General features: G+C 40.2%; 1 protein-coding gene across 6 annotated transcripts in view; it reads right to left on the bottom strand.

Moving 5' to 3' along the window:
• Positions 1–10,190: 10,190 nt before the first annotated feature.
• Positions 10,191–21,553, bottom strand: part of ANO5 (anoctamin 5) — a 94,352-nt gene continuing 82,989 nt past the window's right edge. For all 6 annotated transcript variants that reach the window (XM_029061212.2, XM_029061213.2, XM_029061215.2 and 3 more), the window contains 7 exons: positions 19,069–19,238; positions 18,516–18,613; positions 17,764–17,894; positions 14,068–14,273; positions 13,433–13,614; positions 12,619–12,724; positions 10,191–10,963 (listed from right to left, as the gene is read on the bottom strand). In XM_029061212.2, coding sequence (XP_028917045.1) covers positions 10,736–10,963; positions 12,619–12,724; positions 13,433–13,614; positions 14,068–14,273; positions 17,764–17,894; positions 18,516–18,613; positions 19,069–19,238 — 1,121 coding nt within the window. In that variant the 3' untranslated portion in view covers positions 10,191–10,735. The remainder of the gene's footprint in view (positions 10,964–12,618; positions 12,725–13,432; positions 13,615–14,067; positions 14,274–17,763; positions 17,895–18,515; positions 18,614–19,068; positions 19,239–21,553) is intronic.

Genomic DNA, 21,553 nt, shown 5'->3' with positions numbered 1-21,553 from the left:
GTGCTAGAAAGAGTACAATATAACAGAGTTGGTAGACCCTTTCCCTGCCCAAGCACAAGAGTTGGTTGTTAACTCCACCAACAGTCGCATTGTGGACTAGCATGGGAATCTGCCTGAATTTTTCAGGGAAGCCTAGGTCTACTGATAATCTGAGATGGATTAACATGGTGTAAAGGTCCTGGTTGTGGTATCTGCCTATTTCCTGAATCTGTGAAGATCATATCTGCTGGGTGGAGATTTAGTCTAAAGCCAGGTGGTGATTCAAGTAGTACATAGCTGACTAGGCCTTTTCAGTTGGTTTGATAGGCCTCTGGTTACAATCTTGATTGATGAAAAACAGAATGTTTTGCTGTAGTTTCCAGTCATCTGGCTCTCTCCAGTCATCGTGAAGATGCCAGTGCACATGCACCCATTGTTCACTCCTGTTGGTGAAAGCCTGGCTGCTGCCCTAAATACAATGACAATGTGGGTTATATCCTATAGTATTGTATGTGAGCCAGAATCACTTCCCTTGCCTGTGTTGGAAACTTTAAGCAAACAGTCTGGGTAGGACACATTTGACTATGTTTCTCACATTGCTCCTGCTGCCCAAGAAGAGCACATTTTGCACCCACATATTATCCTTCAAATGAGTGTATGATGAGGACAGCGGCGATATGCAGACTAACCCATTGTGTGAGTTCTTTGTGGTGTGGGGTACACAAAGTTCTCCATTCCTTAGCTAGATTAAGAAATTCCTAGGGCATAGTCATGCTTTAGACCATAATAGGAAGCTCAGGAATTTGTAGCCATTTGTATTCCCTAAAATGCCTTGGCTCTCCTGATAGAGCAGATGCCACAATCTGTTTTGACATCACCCCACAGTTCCCTGAGGTAGGTACAGGAGAGGCACTTAAGGTGTCGGTGTCAAATGCAACAATTCTTTATCTGGTATTGGCACAGGATTCTGGAAAGCTCCTGATTCTCTGGAGGATATGTTTTATACCATTGATGGGGAAAAATTCAGCTTCTGGCCATGTCTAGCTAGCCTGATTTTCTTTTTTTTTTTTCCCCACTGCACAGAAAGGCTTAAATTTTAAGACTCACAAACTACTTGTCCAATCTCAGATACAGTCATGGAAACTGGTGAAGGTATAAAAATCAGCAAGCATGGCCTAGTCCATAGAGCATGGGACTAAAGTTGGCGGGGGTAAGATCAGAACCCAGGTTCTTCTATTTGCTGTGTGACCTTGGGCAATCACCCATCTTCTCTATGCTTCAGTTACCTCATCTGTAAAATGGGAATTAAGACTGTGGGACATGGACTGGGTCCAACCTGATTAGCTTGCATGTACTGCATGCTTAATACATTGCCTGGAACATAGTAAGTGCTTAAATACTATTTAAAAATAAAGGTCATCTCTATTGATTGAGAACAGTTAGGCCTTTGCCAGCTCCCAGTTTTGCTGCCTCATCCACTGTGCCACTCTAAATTCCCAGAATCTTGCTGGGCTGCCATGTGGTGAAGGGAACAGCTCTAAGCTATTAGTATACTGCATAGCACCTGCAGTTAGACACATTTGATCCATAGAAACACAAAAGAAATGTACTTATTATGTCTCAGTGGCCTCAGATGAATTTTTCTTACCTTTTCATTCTGAATTACAACAAAAACCACTACTAAAAGTAATCAGTATTATTAATCACTTACTGTATTAATGTCTGAGGTAAAATACATAGTTGGGAATTAGATCACTTCTGGCCCTCAAGGGGTTCACAGTCTTAGAGTATAAGGGAAGGGGGAAAGAGGACTGGCAAAAGACATATAAGGAGTGAAAGAATGAATACACCAAATTTAAAATAAGCAGCACACTAGTAGCAAATCTATTAGTATGCTAATCAATAATTATTGAGATTTTTAAGAAGCATATGGATCTTCAAAATGTCTTCAATCTGAAGCTTTTTTTTTTTTTGCTCTCAGCAGCTTTAGCCAATGAAATTTGATCTGGTTGGAGTGGTGAGAGGGATGGTGAAGACTGAGCTCCTTATCTTCCATCCCAAACCTTGTCCTTTCCCTGCCTTTCTGGTCACTGTGGACGGCACTACCATCCTTCTCGTCTCAAAACCCACAACCTTGGTGTCATCCTTGATTCTGCTCTCTCATTCACTTCACACATCCAGTCTGTTGGCAAAACCTGCCAGTCTCACCTTCACAACATTGCCAAGATCCACCCTTTCCTTTCCATCCAAATTGCTACTTTGCTGGTACAGTCTCTCATAATATCCCGACTGGATTATTTCATCATCCTCCTCTCTAATCTCCCATCCTCCTGTCTCTTCCCGCTTCAGTCTATACTTCACTACACTGCCCAGATTCTTTCTACAGAAAGACTCTGGGCATGTCAGTCCCCTCCTCAAACCTTCACTGGTTGCCTATCAACCTTTGCAGGAAGCAAAAACTCCTTACTCTTAGCTTCATAGCTCTCCATTCCCTTGCCCCTCCTACCTCACCTCCCTTCTCTCCTTCTATAGTCCACCCGTACACTCCACTCCTTTGCTGCTAACCTTCTCACTGTGCCTTATTCTCACCTATCCCACCAGTGACATCTGGCCCACGTCCTACTTCTGGCCGGAATGCCCTCCCTCCTCACCTTTGCCAAACTAACTCTCTTTCCCTCTTCAAAGCCCTGAGAGCTCACCTACTCCAGGAGTCCTTCCTAGACTGAGCCCTCCCTTTCCCTCTGCCTCTCCTGCTCTCTCCATTCTCTCTACTTCCTCCCTCCTCTCTACCCCCTTCCCTTCCCCAGAACACTTGTGCATATTTTAATATATTATTTATTACTCTAATGATGTGGATATATGTATGATTCCATTTATCTATTATCATGGTGTTGATGCCTGACTATTTGTTTTGCTGTTTCCCTCTTTTTAGACTGTGAGCCCGTTGTTGGGCAGGGATTGTCTCTATCTGTAGCCGAATTGAACATTCCAAGCACTTAGTACAGGGTTCTGCACACACAAAGCACTCAATAAATAGGGTTAAAGGACTGTGGGGTTTTTCCGTTTGTTTTTTAAACTGAAGACCTAGTATAAGGTGGCATGGCAGCAGGATAAGAGGTATGAGAAGAATAGAAAACCTTTGTAGGTCTTTAAGGAGTAGGGAGATTGGGTGCAAAATGATATCTTAGAAAAATGATATCGACAGCAGAGTGAAGTAGTGATTAGATGGAAGATAATGTAGGCTAAGACATCTGCTAGAAATCTAATGAAGTAATCAACCTGGAATATAGCTACTGCTTGACCAGTGTGGGGGACCATTTGGATGAAGAGGAAGAGCTGAATTCTAGTGGTACATCACAGGGAAGAAGCACTGTGTCCCTGTCTAAACTGGTGAAGTGATTGAGACTTCTTGTAAATTCATTTGTAGGATATGGATCCTCTGAGATGCCTTTTTAGCATGAAACATACTTACCTTTATGGAATATTCAAACACTGTCAGAGAGCTGCCATTTTTTTAAATTTTGGAAACAGGCACATATTAGCATTTAAACTGAGGAATCTTTAAGGAGGCAGTCCTAAGGCTAAGAAGGTCCTCCCAGCAGTCCCTAAAATGTCATCTTCACAACCAATTTGAAATGCTACACCTTAGTGCCTCAGGTTTGTTCTCAGCTTGCCAAGAATTCAAAGTTTCAATCTTGCCAATTGCCAATTTTAATGTTCTCCCGTAAATCTATTGAAGGGACTAATGGAATGAAAGTGTGAAAGGATAACCCCCAACTGATTCCAGTCATTAACAGGTCATAAATTATTTTTTTACTGTTCCCATTTTGGTGACTCATTGGATTTTCAAAGCATTGTTTTTTTTTTCCCCCTTAGTTTCACTTCAGTCCTGGCTCCCTTCTACCAGGGCTGTTGCTACAGTTTGGAATTGATCTGTCATAAAGGTCTCCATGCAGAATGTCTTACAAATTTGGCTCTCCCATTCTCCATCTTATGCCCCACGTTACTTGACAAACTGTAGAGACTAGAGTAGATTGGGAATTCTGGGTGTGTGACTTCTGAAGTTGAACTTTGGCTGTGTCCACCTTATGATGGGTATCTGGTACATTTGAATGATTTTTAAAAAGGGGAGAAAGAGGCTTGCTGAGAGTGTATGAAAAATGTTAATCCTCTCACCCTACAATCAGACCTGGGAATACTAATTCATAAAAAGACAGTGTAGTTATAAGTAAGAATCACTGTCTTCAAAAGAAGAATGAGGCCCAAGACAGTCACTAGGTCACTTGGGATTGTTTCTTTAGCAAAGACTTGGGAATAATTTGGGGTTATCAAGTCCCAGTGTGCCATAGAGATGTGTTCCAAGAAAAAGGGAGTAAATTAAAAAATAATGATTCAGCTGGTCTTTACCATTCTTATTAGTTTATTACTTTTTTGTGGTTCCCTGTTATTTCCAGTGTGGCCCATTCACTACTTTTTTTAAAAAAATTTATATGATGTATTGTTCTTCGGTACATTTAGATGAAAAAAGTGGAATGAAAACCGGGGAAGAATTTTGGGAATGAATCTTGAAAAATGAGTCCAATATTTCATGAATCAGGCAAACACTTTGTAATGATGCCATTTCATTTATAGACTTTTTTTTTTCTTCTGGTCAAAATTCTCATTATGAAACATTTCCCCTGCTTAGCTGCCTTCCAGAGAATTAGAGTTGTGAACATAGCCTTATCATAGAAATTTCATGTCTACAAAAGGAATATAACTCAAATGAACATTCCCTGATATTCTTAAAACTGATTTGTAAAATTAAACCTGTAAGGTTCTAACCTTCTTCTGCTCAATCCTCTCCAAGTCCTGTGCAGATCACTTTCCATTCTTTCCATTGTGACTGGATAACAACTTAGAAGTATTTGTGTTTTCTATTCTTAGAAGAACTCTTCAGACTTTCCTCCAGGATCTCTGCATATTCCTCAAACTGGCTTTCAGTGGATGGAGAACTATTGCCTTTAAGAAGGAAACTAAATTGTTAGCTGGTCCTGTTTTCAAGTGGACCCTTCTAGGAATGAGCAGTGATGGGTATATCCAAGAGTTTCTGAGTTAGGATTGGATGTGGACACGGAGGAGGAACAGTAGAATTCGTTTTCCTCCATTTGGTTTAGTAAAAACCCAAGGCCCGCCAGTGGGTGGGCTTTATATTCTGCTAGGTGGGTTAGGTTTCAATGTCTGTTGCAGTTGGCTCTTCTGATAAGTAGGGAGATACCTCAGGTACCCTTACAGGTAGCCAACTTGGAGGAGATTTCTGATTATTGGGAAAATACTACTACTATTTCTACTATGATACGAAGTCCTTTGGACAAGCGCAACACAAATTTCTTGGCATCGTTACTATTTCACAATTGATAAGCTTGAACCCCTGGGAACCCTGTAGCAGCTACATGCAAAATCCTTATGTTACACTTTAGAGATTTGAACAATATTTATTCTCACTTGAGTTTCTTCACCACATATGTGCCTGGCTCCCTAAGTCACATACCCATAAATCTGGACTATTTGGAATTCGTGACTTCCAGAGCTCTTATCAGGTATCTCCATATGCACATGACTAGTCATTTCATCTCCTATTTTTCCATCAAAGTCCAAAAATCCCTTCCTCATTACCCGCTCTATGGTGCAACCAACCAATATCATCATCTTAGAATGGGAGGAATGTTCTCACCACAGTCACTTAAAAGGCTCATTTGAGATATTACTCTGTTTATAAAAAAAAAAAAAAGGCTTGGGTTGAGACTTTCTGAAAGTTTAATATTTTTCCTGTAAAATAGACTCGCTCTGTTCTCATCAGCTTCCATGCCAAGATGCAGTAAATTCTAGAAGGCTTTAATCCCCATGCCATTTTTGCCAACAGTGGTATGGAAACTGATGAGGACAAAATAAACTCAAAACACTATTAACTGATCGATTAATTTATCACGGGCTCCAAATAAAACCCACATTTTATACCACCTCTGATTCAGATACTTACATAACCATCTTTTTTAAATGGTACTTGTTATCCACTTTGTGCCGAGCACTGCACAAAGTGCTTAGACTTAGTTTCTGTCTCATATAATAACTGAGGTATTTAAGAGCTTACTCTGTGCTAAGCACTGTACTAAGCGCTGGAGTGGATACAAGCAAATCGGGTTGGACACAGTCCCTGTCTAATATGGGGCTCACAGTCTGTATCCCCATTTTACAGATGAGGGAACTGAGGCACAATGAAGAGACTTGACCAGGGTCACACTGCAGACAGTGGAGCGGGGATTAGAACTCGTGACCTTCTTACTCCTAGGCCCTGAGCAGGGCAGGCTGTCAACAGCAGCATATAATTTTAGAACATGGGGAAGGTGACTGTTGTGAGCATTTGACTCTAAACAGCCTACTTATGTGGTAAATATCTTGAAAATAGCTCTTTAAACCGCAATATTATTTAGGTGTCATTGAGTTCATCATTGCCCTTGTGTTCTTTTGGTGTTTTGTCTTTATATATTCAAACTTTCTTTGTATGTCTGTCCCCAACCTCCCAGCTCTCACTCCCTTCCAAGTGCTAGGGATCATCTTTTTTTTTTTAATTCTTGTATTTTTTTTCTAGTGCTTGGTACAGTACACATCCAATGAATACTAGTAAATGAACATTTTTACCTCCACTGACTGCATTGTAATTGAGAGAGCTGGTAGCAAAATCCTCTTCTCTCTGCTCACTGACCATGATTCTTTTAAGATCATGTTTTTTTAAAAGTATTGTCAGATGGCCATATTGTAATGTAATGTAATGACCATGCCGAAGTTTAATAAAAATGGGAGGGATAATGGGGTGGAGACTAGCAAGAGAGATGCTTATTTGTGTGTGGGTGTTTGTTTGCACATGTTGGTATTTAAGCACTTTTGTGCCACACATTGTACTAAGTGCTGGCATTGATTCAAGATAATCAGGCCAGATCCAATCCCTGTCCCACATGGGACTCAGTCTAAGCACATCCTTCACCCAAGGCATAGGCAAAGTAATCCAGCTTTTCCCTCTTGTAATTTTAAAGAAAATGTTTCATGTGGAAAGATGGAGAAATGCTTAATTGCCAAGAAAGACCACAGGGCTGCCCCAGGCAACTGTTAATCACTTATAAAAAAAAAACAAAACAAAACAAAAAACAATGCAACAGATTTGACATGTGATTTACAAAATAAAACAATGCTTTATTCATCAACCAAACGTAAATTTCCTGAAATGAACATTCAGTAGGCTAAGTGCAACAATGACCAACAGAAAAGACTTCTTCATTAGGGTGTACCACATAACAGTGGGCCACCTATCTTTAGAGAAACAAACTGCTTGTGTAACATTACATTATAGGATCAGAATTGACAACTCACACCGCACAAGCTAGTCTCTCCTTTTACTATCTATCCCACTGATTTCTTCTGAAGGTTGAAATAGACAAGCCATTTGAGTGGTTTTATGCAAAGGTAAAAGTGTGGTTTTTAAAAAAACCTAGCTAGAAAAAGCATGGGATTTCATGGCAGCACAATTTTTCATGATATTTTTCCTTCAATGAGGAACATTTATGATTTTTTTTAAAAAGTAAAATTCCATTTTAAAGCAAAAGCTCATTGATCTGTCCATCATACTTCCCCCCCCACCCCCCCCAAGACAAATGTCCACTGGATTACAAAATGATACACAACAGTTGTACTAGAAAATTTATTTTGACTTGGCTTGAAGGGCACTTTTGGGAGATATGCTCATTTCCAAAGAGTGGTTAAAGTACAGTATCACATACAATCTGAAAATGGTCATTCTTTCAGCTTTTCTTTCAATTTGATAAGATGCAGGGAAAGGTCACTACATATACACAAACAGCACAGTATTTAAAAAAGGAGGATGCTTATAAGCAGACAGGACACAGACAGATATTTCATATAGTTCAAGACTGTCCCTTTGACACCTGGACACAGACTTTAGTGCTTCTATCATTTAAATGATTAAAAGGTTTAATAGTACATGTATTAATTATTACATATGTAATATTACATTATGTAAAAATAGTACATTTTAAATGCTTTGATCATGTATGTCACAAATCCTTTCTGGAGTGTAACTGAGAGAAATGCTATTTGGCTGTCAGATACTTTAGATGTTGAGATAAATTCAACCATTTTCTCTCTCAATCCAGTTAGGAAATGTTATTTGGAAAGATCTTTGTGAAAGAGTTAAATGAAATATTTGATTTTTCAATCACAAAAAAGAGAAAGTTGTCAGAAGAAAAGGGAAATGTACTACTGTGAATTTGTTGAAAGAAGATAGCACCAGATTCTGGGAGCTACTCAATCTTAAGCATAGCGTTTGTTTTCACTTTCACCCTAAGTATCATGCAGACCTGTGAATTTACTTCTCGAATACTCCATTTCTCAACCTGTGTATTTCCCAGACTATGGTGACTCTTCTCCTCCAATTTTGAAGGTATTCAAATTCACTCTTTAAGAAACTCTCCCTGTTCATTACAGCATCCTTTTGGGCCACGTCCCAGCATGCATGGGTATTGTGGGGGGTAGAGTTGGCACACACAGTTGATGTGTCTTTGGCTTATTGCACTTTATATCAGAATAGTTTTCTTGAGCAGCTGAAATATCATAATTACACATGCATTCCTACAGCAAACTCTATTCTGTTTCTGGAAAATATTAATAGTGTAAAGTCCCAATCATCAGGGTTGCAGAATTGTCATCTGGCTTCAGATGTGAAAGCCTAGAATTTGGTACCCTGGTTGGGAAGAAAAAGGCCTAATATGCTCCCATTTTGGAGCATTATTCAACAATCTGCTGGGCTCTTAGCCAACAGCCAAATCATACTGCATTTAGAAGAGGTAGATATTTAATATTCATTCAATCATATTTATTGAGCACTTACTGTGTGCAGAGCACTTGTACTACAAGCGCTTGGAAGAGTACAATACAACATTGAAATTCTACCACACTTCACATCATCAGGTTAGCCTTAGATACAACTAAATAGCTGAATAACTGATTAGGTTTTCTTATTTGAAAACAATGTCCATGCTCTTACTGTACCTAAAGGTTTGGGCACTTGAAAAAATATTCTTTTCTCTGACAAGTTGGCAAATCTAATTGGGTGATTTCTAATTTGTGTTACTCAGTTTTAACTTTTAAAGCATCAAGGTGTTATAAATCCTTTCTAGCATTTACTCTGGAGACAAATCCAGCAAGTGTATTGCTTCATCAGCAATCCTTTTCTTCCTAATTCAGGAGCACCGCGGAATCCATCTTTCTTGCTCAGCCAACACTGAATACTCTTCAGTGTTAAATTGATAGTTTCAGGAAGCCTGCAAGCTTGTCAATATATAGTACTGTATATAAATGAAACAACAAACATTTCACATCTTGTGTCTCAAAGGCATATAAACAAGGCACTGAGCACTACAGTGTTGATATGTCTGTAAAAAAAAGTAGCAGAATCATAAAAAGAAGTGAAGTTGCTGTAAGTTACAAAAAAATGAGGACATTGGGGCAAAGCTGTAAGCTAATTTACAAAGACAACTAATTATAATTTACTTTGTAAAACTACTTCATATAGAAAGATAAAACTTTGAACAGATCAAACTTAAAAATAATAAAGGTTTCCCATACAAGGATAATAGATACATTAATATACATTGCTTTTCATTCATTAAATATTAAGAACACTTTTCTGCATCTATACACTCACTGTCATACTCCTAAAGACATACAGAGGTTAAACATTATGGCAATCCTGATAATCAGGATTTACACAGTTGAAATTCTTATCGCTAAAGAATTGAGCTACTTTATTCTCTCAATGCTTAAAATGGCAAGCTCCAGGATCAATTCTGCAGTTATCTGGAAGGCCAGAACTTCTGGATTCTCTTAAAAAGAAGAGTATCCAGAGGGGCTTCAGCACTGAGTCTCTGAACCATATCCAAACCCTATCTTTATTGGGATTTTAAAGCAGATTAAGCAGCACCGTGGCTTAGTGGATAGAGAATGGGCCTGGGTATCAGAAGGACCTGGGTTCCAATCCCAGTTCTTCCACTTGTCTGCTATTTTGGGCAAGTCACTTAACTTCTCTGTGCCTCAGTAACCTCATCTGTAAAATGGGAATTAAGACTGTGAGCCTCATGTAGGGTATGGACTGGGTCCAACCTGATTAGCTTGTATCAACACCAGCACTTAGTACAGTGCCTGGCACATAGTAAGCACTTAACAAATACCATAAGAAACACATTGGTTTAGGCTCTTCATTGATGCATAGCTTCTGGGCCTAAATGTATAAAAGGAAGTTTGTTCTCTTTGCTTTCAACCCCCATGTATTTCTTATTGAAGGAAAGGAGTTGTGGGAAGAAAATATAACAGCCTGTAAAACCATGCATACAGTCTGGATGCTGAATGGCTATCCATCCCCCAGAGATTAAACTGCAGTGTTATACATGATTTCTGACTTGACACAAGACTCAGCCATCATTTAGATGAACAGAAAACTATAAAACAACACTTTGTGAGAGTCTGAACGGTTAGAGAAGTGGCATTTGCTTCCATCATTGCAGATCTCAGGACAAGTGACATCTATAAAAGTAGATAAAATCTTTGGCTAGAAAAACTGAAGGACTCAAACTGACATAGAGCTTGGACACTCCTGGGGCAAGGGGACTGTGAGTAGCCCAGGCAGCCTTCTACCAGGGTGCTCCTTGGGCTAGCCCATCACTGCCGCTAACTCCACCTTCCCTTCAGTGGCCATAACTTCCTTCTCTATATCTTGGCAATTCCGCCTCTCACATAAGTTTTCCTTTAGTTTGTTGAGCTCATATTCATGAAGGATCTTTATGGTTAGAAATTTTTCCCTTTTGATTCTGGCTTTCACCTCTTCTGGGACATCAGGAATCATCCAGGCCACAAAGAATTTGACCACGAACACAATGTGCTGGAGGATGTGGGAGGAAGAGAAATGGAGAGTGCATGGTTACATTATGAAGGTCTGCGGTAACAGTGTCTATTTCAGAGTTAAGTATCATGCTTTCCAAACCTTGTAAGTGTTCTCATTATTATAATCATGAAAGTTTGCTCAAATCACAGACTTATCTCAGATTGGAGATAAGATGGATGGAGGGCCTGATGCTAAGCTATGATGAATAGTTTTCCTACAGTGCTGACTGTTTGTCCCTCCAGGTGCCTATGCCAACAAATTTTTGTTATTACTTTGGCTAGGAGAGAGGCACCCATTCCAGGATTTCATTCAAAATAGTACTAGAAATAGCAGTGCTGGTAGCAGAATTAATTGACCATTTATTGTGGTGTACTGTATTTGGGGCTTGGGAAAAACAGAAAAAACAGATAATGTTCCAGATCTACAAGGAGCATAAATGTTAACAGAAGAGACTAATATTAGCAACAATTACAATATTTCAACTAGACAAAGCTCTTAACTTCCAGGATAAAGTGTTTTAAATCTTTAATGACATGTCTTCAAAATCCATCGCCCTTTTCCTGATGGTCCTGGTAAAGATTATATGCATGTAACAGCAGTGTGGCTTAGTGAAAAGAGCATAGGCGTGGGAGTCGGAGGTCGTGGGTTCTAATCCCGACCACTTGTCAGCTGTGTGACTTTGGGCAAGTCACTTAACTTCTCTGTGCCTGTTACCTCATCTGTAAAGTGGGAATTAAGACTGTGACACCCACGTGGGACAACCTGATTACCTTTTACCTAACCCAGTGCTTATAACAGTGCTTGGCACATTGTAAGTGCTTAAATGCCATCATTATTCTTATTTATTATCTACTGATTATTACGATTGACAAGATTGCATATTGGCAAGAAAGACACCAGATGCAGCTGGTTTTTTGGGAAATGGCTTAGTTGTCAACCTCTGGGGAATGGTAGAAGGAATTATATCTCTAGTTACCTGATAAGATATTTTACAAAACCCATTTTAAAACTGTCATCTCTTTGGGTTCGATGAGAATCCATTTGAAAAATTGTTTATCAATTTCTTGTCTAGGACTTGGCTTGCTACTGATGCAGCCTACTGGGAGTACAGTATAAACTTTGAACCCCAGGTCTTGTTCAGATTTTTCTGAGGTCATAAACCAAATCCTGTCCAATGGAAAATTTCAGTGTACACATCAGACCCAGGTTTTTGTTTTTTTTTTTGTTTTTGGTGGGGAGAGGAGGAACCTGTGGATGATTCCCCCGATATATCTCATCCTTCACTCTTCCCCACTTCAATTGGCATGTAAACCTTCTTTGGCCCAACCCAGATAGTATAATCACAAGCACTTCAGCCAATGGTATAACATTCTAGCATTGGAAATGTAAATGATGAACACTTCACAATCAATTTCTCCAAAAACTATGACTTTACTCACAATATTTTCTCTATTGAAAGAGGAGAGATTGGGGAAGTGCCTAGATCATTTTGTTAAAATGAACTGTTGGTATTTTTTGATCACCTACTTAGGGCAAACTACTGAACTAGGCATTGGAAGTGTAAAAGAGAAATAATACACATAATATCTGCATTCAGGTGTCTGACATAAATTTGATGAAACAGGCAAGGGCCTATACCAAGTAGGACATACCTCCATTATAATGATGAAAGCCATCTTAGCAGCGAGGATGTGCCAGAATTGCATTGTGTGCTCATATTTCTTCTCATGGCTGGGTGGATATCGGTAGTCCCTGTACCTGTAAGACAAAGTGAAGGTGAAAATCTAGACCGGATGTATTCAGGCATGTGGAACATGAAAGGAGTGATTTGGGTGTATGAGCATTGAAGGGGCACACTGAAGCAGTGAGGAAATAGAGAATCATTTTTAAAAGCTATGCTAAAGGATAAAAGGGTGAATTTTAAAGAGAGCTTGGAAGGTTAGCAGGAGAGGCCAAGGAGCCGGGGGTATAGGTGGGGTGGTGTTACCTAATGGTATAATAGTGGTATCTGTTCACTGCTTATTGCATGCCAAGAACTACAGTAAGAGCTGGGGCAGATAAATAGCCCCAAAATACCCCCTGTTCTACATGGGGCTCCGAGACCAAGGTGGGGGGGAGAGAACAGTGTCCATTTTATGCTCATTTTACAGATGAGGAAATTGAGGCATAGAGAAGGAAAGTGAATTGACCAAGACCCCACAGCAGGCACATAGTGGACCTCAGAACTTAAACCTCCTGATTCCCAGGCCCATCCTCTCTCCCACTAGGTAGCTTTTCAATCACAAAGCCTACTTTCACGGGAGGGTCAATATGACCATTTTACTTCAGATGAATGAATGAAGTTCACTGTCACAGAGCCTCTCTAATTCCATACAAATATGTTAATGTAACTATTTTGTCCATGACTGAATGCTAAATGTTAGAAAATTTGTACAAGTGGGTAATAGTAAAGTAGAAAATACAAACCTGCAAATGGAATACGTGACTGATGTGTTGGAGGTTATGGTGCTGTTTGCCACAATTGGTATTTGGTACTCTGAGAGGCTGTTGCTAATGTAACCAGCCATAGGGGAATCTTTATCTACTGAGTAGGCATAGTAGTAAACTAGGCGAGGGATCATGTCTGATGTGAAGGCGACAATGAAGGCCTAAAATCCCGAAGACAAAAAAGGGAATATATCCTGGGTTAATCAATTCCATTCAGAAACAGAGGATTCTGATATACAAATTTTTAACTTGTAAATCCCCTTGCTTGGCAGATATATTTAAAATAGTTGAACTCTGGTCAAACTTGGGACTTATGTGGCCAACAAATGAATGGACCACTGGCATGAACTAGGGCTGGCAAGGGAAACTCATACTCCAGTAGTACATTGATTGTTCCATCAGTTGGAACAGGCAGCATGGGGCCCAACAGTTGCTTGGATTTGCTCTAAGTGTGACATGTTTAATTTCACTTGTTACTCAGGGAGGAATGGAATTTATTGGAACAAATGGAGCAGCAGATTACAACTAACACAAAGTCTAGGGTGAGTTTCAAAATCATCACAAAACCCAGTCCTTCCAACACAGCAAGTCAATTTTGAAAAGGGTCAACTTACATTAGTCACAACAGACAAGATAGCCATTGCATTTAGAATTTCCTGCCAAACACCAATGCTATGGGCTTTTGCAGCAACAGGTCTCCTGTACTGTGTGGTGAGTTTCCAGGAATCCACTCGAATCTCCAAAATGTTATTCATAAGAGCAAGAAGTGGAGCCAAAGGAAAGGAGGCGACGAAGAGTGTAATAAATCCAAACTGGATGACTGCGGAGAAAGATGGAAAATCACAATTGGCAGTGCTTCAGGGAAATCATCACAAAGCTTTGATTTCAAATATCAAGCCCCATTACATGAAATGCACCTTGAAATGCAAGACTATCACCATAGTCCCCAATTTCATCTTGGTCTCTGACTAGAAATGGGAAAAACACATTTTGAGGATTGTGAAAATGTAGTTACCCTTGAGCTGTGCTGTATAAAGAACCTAAAAAGCATCACAAGACAAAACTATAAAACTTTAAAGATGTTTTGGAGCCATATGAAACTCTGCTTGATTGTGTGGGTAAAGGCAACAGTAAACCTAGACTTAATGGGATCAATCAGGTTGGGGCTTGCCCACACCAATCATATTTACTGAGTGCTTACTGTGTGAAGAGCACTGTAGTAAGCACTTGGGAAAGTATAATAAAACAGTACATTGCCTGTGTACAATGAGTTTACAGCCTAGAGGGAAGACTGACATTAATATAAATAAATTATGGATATGTACATAAGTGCTGTGGGACAGAGAGGGGTGAATGGTGCAAATTCATCCAATCATATTTGAGTGCTTACTGAGTGCAGAGCATTGTTCTAAGCGCTTGGAAAGTACATTTGGCAACAGATAGAGATAATCTCTACCCAACAACAAGCTCTCCAAGTACAAAGGTGATAAAGAAGGGAGTGAGAGAAGAGGAAATGGAGACCCAGTTGGGGAAGACCTCTTGTAGGAGATGTGCTTTCAATAAGGCTTTGAAGGTGGGGAGAGTGACCATCTGTCAGATATGATGAGGAAGGATGTTCAGGCCAAAGGAAGGATGTGGGAGAGATGTTGGCAGTGAGATAAATGATATCAAGGTAGAGTGAGTTGGTTGAGGAGCAATTAGAAGAGCAAAGAATGTGGTCTGGGTTCTAGTAGGAAAGCAGTGAGGTAAGAAGGTAGAAGGGGACAAGATGATGGAGTGGTTTAAAGCTGATGGTAAAGAGTTTTTTATTTGATATGGAGGTGAATGAGTAACCACTGGAGGTTCTTGATGAGTGGCGAATCATTGAATGAACATTTTTATAGAAGAATGATCCAGGCAGTAGAGTGAAGTATGGATTAGAGTGGGGAGAGGCAGGAGGCTGGAAGGCCAGCAAGGAGGCTGATGCAATAATCAAGGCAGTGTAGGGTATATGCTTGGATTAATGTGATAGTTTAGATGGAGAGACAAGTGTGGATTTTAAGTGATGTGAAAGAACTGACAGGATTTAGTGACAGATTGAATGTGGGTTGACTGAGAGAGATTAGTCAAGGATATCGCCAAGGTTATGGGTTTGTGACACAGGAAGGATGGTGGTGCTGTTTACAGTGATGGGAAAGTCAGGAGGAGCACAGGGTTTGGGTGGGAAGATAAGGAGTTGTTTGGGACATGTTAAGTTTGAGGTGTCAGTGGAACATCCAAGAGGAGATGTCCTGAAGGCAGAAGAACATGTGAGACTGTAGAGGGCTGGAGATGTAGCTTGCAAATCACCCGCATAGGAGATGGTAATCAATGAGTGGTATTTGAAGGCTTACTATGGGCAGGGCAATGTACTAAGAGCTTGGGGGTGAGTACAATACAAAATAATTAGTGGACCCCTTCCCTGCCCATAACGGAGCTTACAGTGTAGCGGGGGAGTTGAAGCCATGAGAGTGAATGAATTCTCTAAAGGAATGGGTGTAGTTGCAGAATAGAAGGGAAGCCCAGAACTGAACTTTGAAGGACTCCTACAATTAGCGAGTTAGTGGATGTAGACAAATTACTCAAGGAATTTGGAGAACAATGGTAGGAGGGAGATGGAGCAATAACTGGAGGGAGCTATGGGGTGAATATGGGGTGTGAGTTTAGGGTAAGGGAGACATGAGCATGTTTGAAAGAAGTGTGGGGGGAGAAAGCCATTAGAGAGCAAAGACTTGAAGATGACAGTCAAGAAAGGAGGAGGGAGAAAGTGCTCTGATAAGGTGCAAAGGGATGAGGTTGAATGCATAGGTGGAGGGGTGGATTTTGAGAGAAGACAGGAGATCTCCTCTTTAGATACTGCTAGGAAGGATGGGAGAGTTGAAGGGGCAGGAGGAAAGGGGGACTGGAGAGAATAGGGGAAATTTTATGGAGATCATGCATAATGGCTTCTCTTTTCTCAATAAAGTATGTGGCCCGGTCATTGGGGTGAGAGATGGTGAGGGTCGAGGGGCAGAGGCTTTGAGGAGGGAATTTAAATGCCTGAAACAACTTGTAATGGCAATGGGCATGGGGGTGAAAAAGGATAGAGAAATAATTTTGCTGGGTATAGTTAAAAAATGCAAGGACAAACTCAAGGTGGAAGGGGTCACCCTGATATCTGGATTCCCACAAGCAGTGCTCTGTGGCTTGTGCACTGGAGTGAAAGAAGTGGACTTTGGAGTTAATGCAAGGTTGTGGGCTAGTGATAGATCAAGAAGGGATGGGGAGTGAGTGAGTGAAGTTTAGTAAAGATGGTGGTGTTGAGGGTGTCAATTTTGTTGTCAAGGGAAGGTAGTTTGGGTCTGGAGACTAAGAAGGGCATGATGACTTGAGAAAATTGGATGGAGCCAAGAGATAGGAGGTCTCTGTGTGGGAACAGGGCAGATCTGTGGGGAGAGGGCATTTGGAAAAGAGGGCAGGTGAGGAGGTTGTGGTGGTACAGGGATTTCAGAGTTGGTGAGGGTAGAGATCATACAATGACTAGAGACGATGACATCAAGTGTGTGGGCAAGTTGGGTGGAGCAGGAAGTCAGTGGAGTAGAGAAGTGATAGAAAGCAGGCAGTGGAAGGGTTGTCAGGAACATCTATATCGATATGAAAGTCCCTAACAAAAGTTATGGGGAGGGGCACAGGAAGGGTTGATGGGAATAGTATCCTCCTGGTCTTTACACGCATGAGTCTCCTGGCTCTACCAGAATTCGCCACTGAATTTTTCCTAGACTACCATCCAGAGGGGAGGAACGTGCAGAGTCTGTTTCCATCTTCAAAAGTACCAGCCAGAGGTGCTTTGACCTGGCTACACTAAGGTGGCTCTATCCCTGAGTGGAAACAAAGCTAACTTTTTCTGCAAGTGAATAGCTTATTCCACTGGGTAGAAGAGTTCCTTAACATACGGCAGAGCCTCAGGCAGGGGAAAGAAGGAAGGTGGACAGTCATGGTAAGTAAAGTTTTTATTTAAAAAGTAAGCTAACAATTTAGTAATGGTTTCCAGATCATGGCCCTCACCGAACCCTTGTGGCAAGTCTGATGTTTCAAGACACAGTACTAACCGGAAAAAATGGTTTTCATAGGGCATTTAAAAACATAAAACTTACTACCAGTGAATTAGTAATAAGCCTACTGTTGGACAGACCTTCTTTAACCAATCCAGCTGGACTCAAGAGCCTATGAAACCAGGAAATGCTGACACATGCAACATCCAACGCAAAGTTCTGTTCAAAACATATGCTTTGGAGCCTGTGGCTGCAGCTTACCCATTTCTAGATATTCATAGAACAGCCCCAAGGCTCCAAAGCTCTGAAGATCATGATCCTGTTCCCATCGGCTATACAACTTCTCAGAGTTGGTTCTTGCTTTTCGGCGTCTCCACCAGTTCCAAATCCACCTTTGGAGAAGGGGAAGAAGTCATAGTATGAATGAAAGTAATCAAGTCTTCCAAATAATCAATGGTATTTATTGAGCCCTTACCGTGTGCAGGGTATACTATACTAAGTTAGTGAGGGGGAGTATAATAGAATTGGTAGACAACCTTTGCCTATAAGGAATTTGCAACCTAGAGATCTCTAATCTTGCTCAAGATTAATAAAATGGAACAACAAAAATTATATTTATATACACATTAATTTATATTAACATGTCTTCCCATCTAGACTTAAGCTTGCTGTGGGTAGGGAATGTCTCTTACATTGTTGTTTGTATTAAGGGTTTGGGAGAGTACAATGCCCTGCACACACCAGACACTCAATAAATGATTGATGTCCTTCTGTACCTCAAATTCCACATGCCCAAAACTGAACTCTACATCTTTCCCTCCCCCCAAATTCCTCTCCATGATCTAACTTTACCATCACAGTGAACACACCCACCTCTATCCCCATCTCAAGCCCATAGTCTTGTCATTATCCTTGACTCCTCTTTCAATCCCCATAATTGAGTCTGCCACCAAATCCTGTCAGTTGTTCTTCACAACACCTTCAGAATCTGCCCTTTAGGGAACAATACATACGGAACAATAGCTTCTTGAATATTTCCCCATATCTGTTTTCCAGCCATGATGATAGTGAGTTGGGTGGTCAGCTCTATCAGGCAGCCTGCGGGATCACACTGAAACAAAAAAAGGGAAACAAAGTCATTTCAAACTCTTTTCCCAAGATGCAATGATCACAATGAAACCTTTTCCATTAAAAAAACCAAGCAAATGGGTAGGGGCAAAAAGGAGACAGGACTTTCTGTCCATTAGTAACAATAGCAATGGGATTAAGAAAGAAGCAGCATGGCATAGTGGATAGAGTATGACTCTGGGAATCAGAGGTTCATGGGTTCTTATCCCAGCTCTGTTGTTTCTCTGCTGTGTGACCTTGGGCAAGTCACTTCACTTTTCTGTGCCTCCATTACCTCATCTTTAAAATGGGGATAGGGACTGTGTCCAATCCAATTTGTTGAATCCACCCAATTGCTTAGTAGAGTGCCTGGCATATAAAAAGTGCTTAATAAATACTGTAATAATTATTATCAAGAAAGACTATATTATTGTAGTACTGCCTAGTATGAATTCTTACCTCTTCATTTCTCCAACGGCTAAACATGTATGTATAGGATCCTGGGTAGCCCACAAACTTCCCTTTGAAGAAAGCCACATAAAAGCAGGACGAATAATAGTTGACAAATTGGAAGAGAAACATCTTCATTGTAAGTCTGTTCTCATACTCTAGATGAGTCCTAGGAATTTCTGGAAAATTAAAAAATTTATTTTAATGGTTTTACCCCTCACTTCCTAATATCCTCCACTCACTGGACACCTGAACTGTTGTTCTTGCCAGAGAAACTCTTTCTTGACCTCAATTTTGGAAATTTTCTGGTCAAAGCTTAGAATCATGGGAGAGGCTGAGCAAATTATATTACAATACTAAAGTATTTTCCATTCCTGGAGCTGTAGAATTAATAAAATCAACCTTGCAGAAGAGGGCAGGGTGTATTTTTTGTTTTCATTTAGGCAGATGTGGGAAGTTTGAATTTTGGAGGGTGAACGTCAGGTGATGTCGCTTTTGGTGGAAGGGACTGGGCTTAGGGTTGAGAGCAGTGATATAAAGCCTAGTAGAACCCAAACAGAAGGCACATGTGAATTATACTGTGTATAAGTAACAGTAGAGTTTCATATTTCACAATTTAATTTCCATCTGAAATGTGTAGCATCTCAAACCCTAATTGTTGTTATTCCTTTTTCCATGTACCAAATATTGTCTATCCTCCTATATGATCTGCCTTCACTATGTGTTTTGGATAGAAAACTCTTGGAGAATTAGAAAAAAAAATCTTCTGATAACATGCACCTGCCAAGATAGAATGGGATTCAAAATCAGTAGAATCAGAGGCACTGATCAAGGAATGTGTATTTCTTCCAGTGAAATACTACTTGGGGTTGGATGAATGTTTTGTGGAAGTGGGGTTTTTGAATTTAGGTGTACAGGAAGTTTGAATTTGGGCAGGAGGAAGTTAAATGATGTCACTTCTGGTGAAAGGGGCTGGGCTAGAATTTATGATGTCTAGGGGAGTCCAAATGGAAGAATATATTTTGTGGCTGTAACCACAGTAGAGTTTCTTACAAGTTTTCTTTAGCAAGAAGCTCATGAGAAAATGATCCTCCTGTTACAAGTGGCATGTCTACCAACCTTGTTATATTGTACTCTCCCAAGTGCTTAGTACGGTGCTCTGCACACAAGAAGAGCTAGCTCAATAAATGAGACTGATGTTACTGGAGAACTGATTGTATTTTAATTAGGATTCACGTGCTCATAATGCAAGCCATCTTCTTAAAAGGCTTCCTGTCTTTCACTACATTGAGGTTGAGAACGTGTTGGCTTCCCTTTTCTCCACTAGGTGGTAGCAACAACACATAAAACCAGTGAGAGTCGTATTCCTCAACTGATAAGCCCTAATATCGGGAGCTAATTCGTTGAGGTCAGTGACATTTCATAGGTATAAAATTAGTTCTTCCCATTAACATAAAGACATACACACTAATGTGATTGCTCTGGTGTTAATCTTCTGTGTTTTAGTGCAATTTAACTGCATTTCAATTAGAAGATGACAAAGCAAATTAACTCAAGCACATTTTCATTTAAGCAGACTGGATAGCTTGGGCTTTAAAAAAAAAGTAGTTTATTTGCTCTGATTATCCTGTTATTGGACAGCAGAGGGAAATGGAAGTTAAAATGAGACAATAAAAACTTGCCTGGTGTGAGCAGTAAAGCAACAGAGAACTAAATTTGGACTTTAGGGTCCCTGGGCATTTAATAGGATTAAAACTATTCCCCAGTGGCCAATCAAGAAATGCATCTATAACTGCTATTTAACTGCCTTAAGATTCAGTGATGGGGATCAAGTAGGGTGTTCTTCTATAGAGTGCAGGATGCCAGGAGGCCAAAGACTAAAAGCCCTAGTGCTGATTTAGGTTTATTATTATTAGTAGTACTAATATATAAAGTGCAAACTATGTGGTAAGCTTTAGGCTAAATACAGTGTTATATCAGATACAATCCCTATCCCAGATATGACTCACATTCTCTTATCTCCATTTTACAGAAGAGGAAACTGAGACCTAGAACGGCTAAGTGACTTGCCCAAGGTCATGCATCAGGCCAGTGGCAGAGCTGGGGCTCTATTAACATGGGTCTCCTGACTCCCAAACCCATGCTCTTTCCATTAGGTCATGCTGCTTTCATTCTGTGCCACTGTTCTCTATCTTTCCTTATTAGAAAGAATGATAGTAACGAGTCAAACTTCAATGGCACATTTAAAAATGCTAGAAATTTAGGAGACAGTGAAGGGTGCTGTCTTGCCATCATGGAACAGTGCCAGCTAGGGAAGGGGCTCCATGCTGTCTGGAAAGGAAATTTTCTGAAAGCTCTCAGTGGAAATATTTTCATTTTAGATTGAAAAATTAGATAATTTGCTTTGGAAACATCTGCAATCTTAGATTGTAAAATTAGATTCTGCATATAAAATTAGATTATTTGCTTCTTGAAGACAAGGATTGTATTGTTT

Source organism: Ornithorhynchus anatinus, chromosome 3, assembly GCF_004115215.2.
Source record: "Ornithorhynchus anatinus isolate Pmale09 chromosome 3, mOrnAna1.pri.v4, whole genome shotgun sequence".
NCBI lineage: Eukaryota > Metazoa > Chordata > Mammalia > Monotremata > Ornithorhynchidae > Ornithorhynchus > Ornithorhynchus anatinus.
The sequence above is the reverse complement of the archived record's forward strand: the minus strand, read 5'-3'. Positions and strand labels throughout refer to the sequence as shown.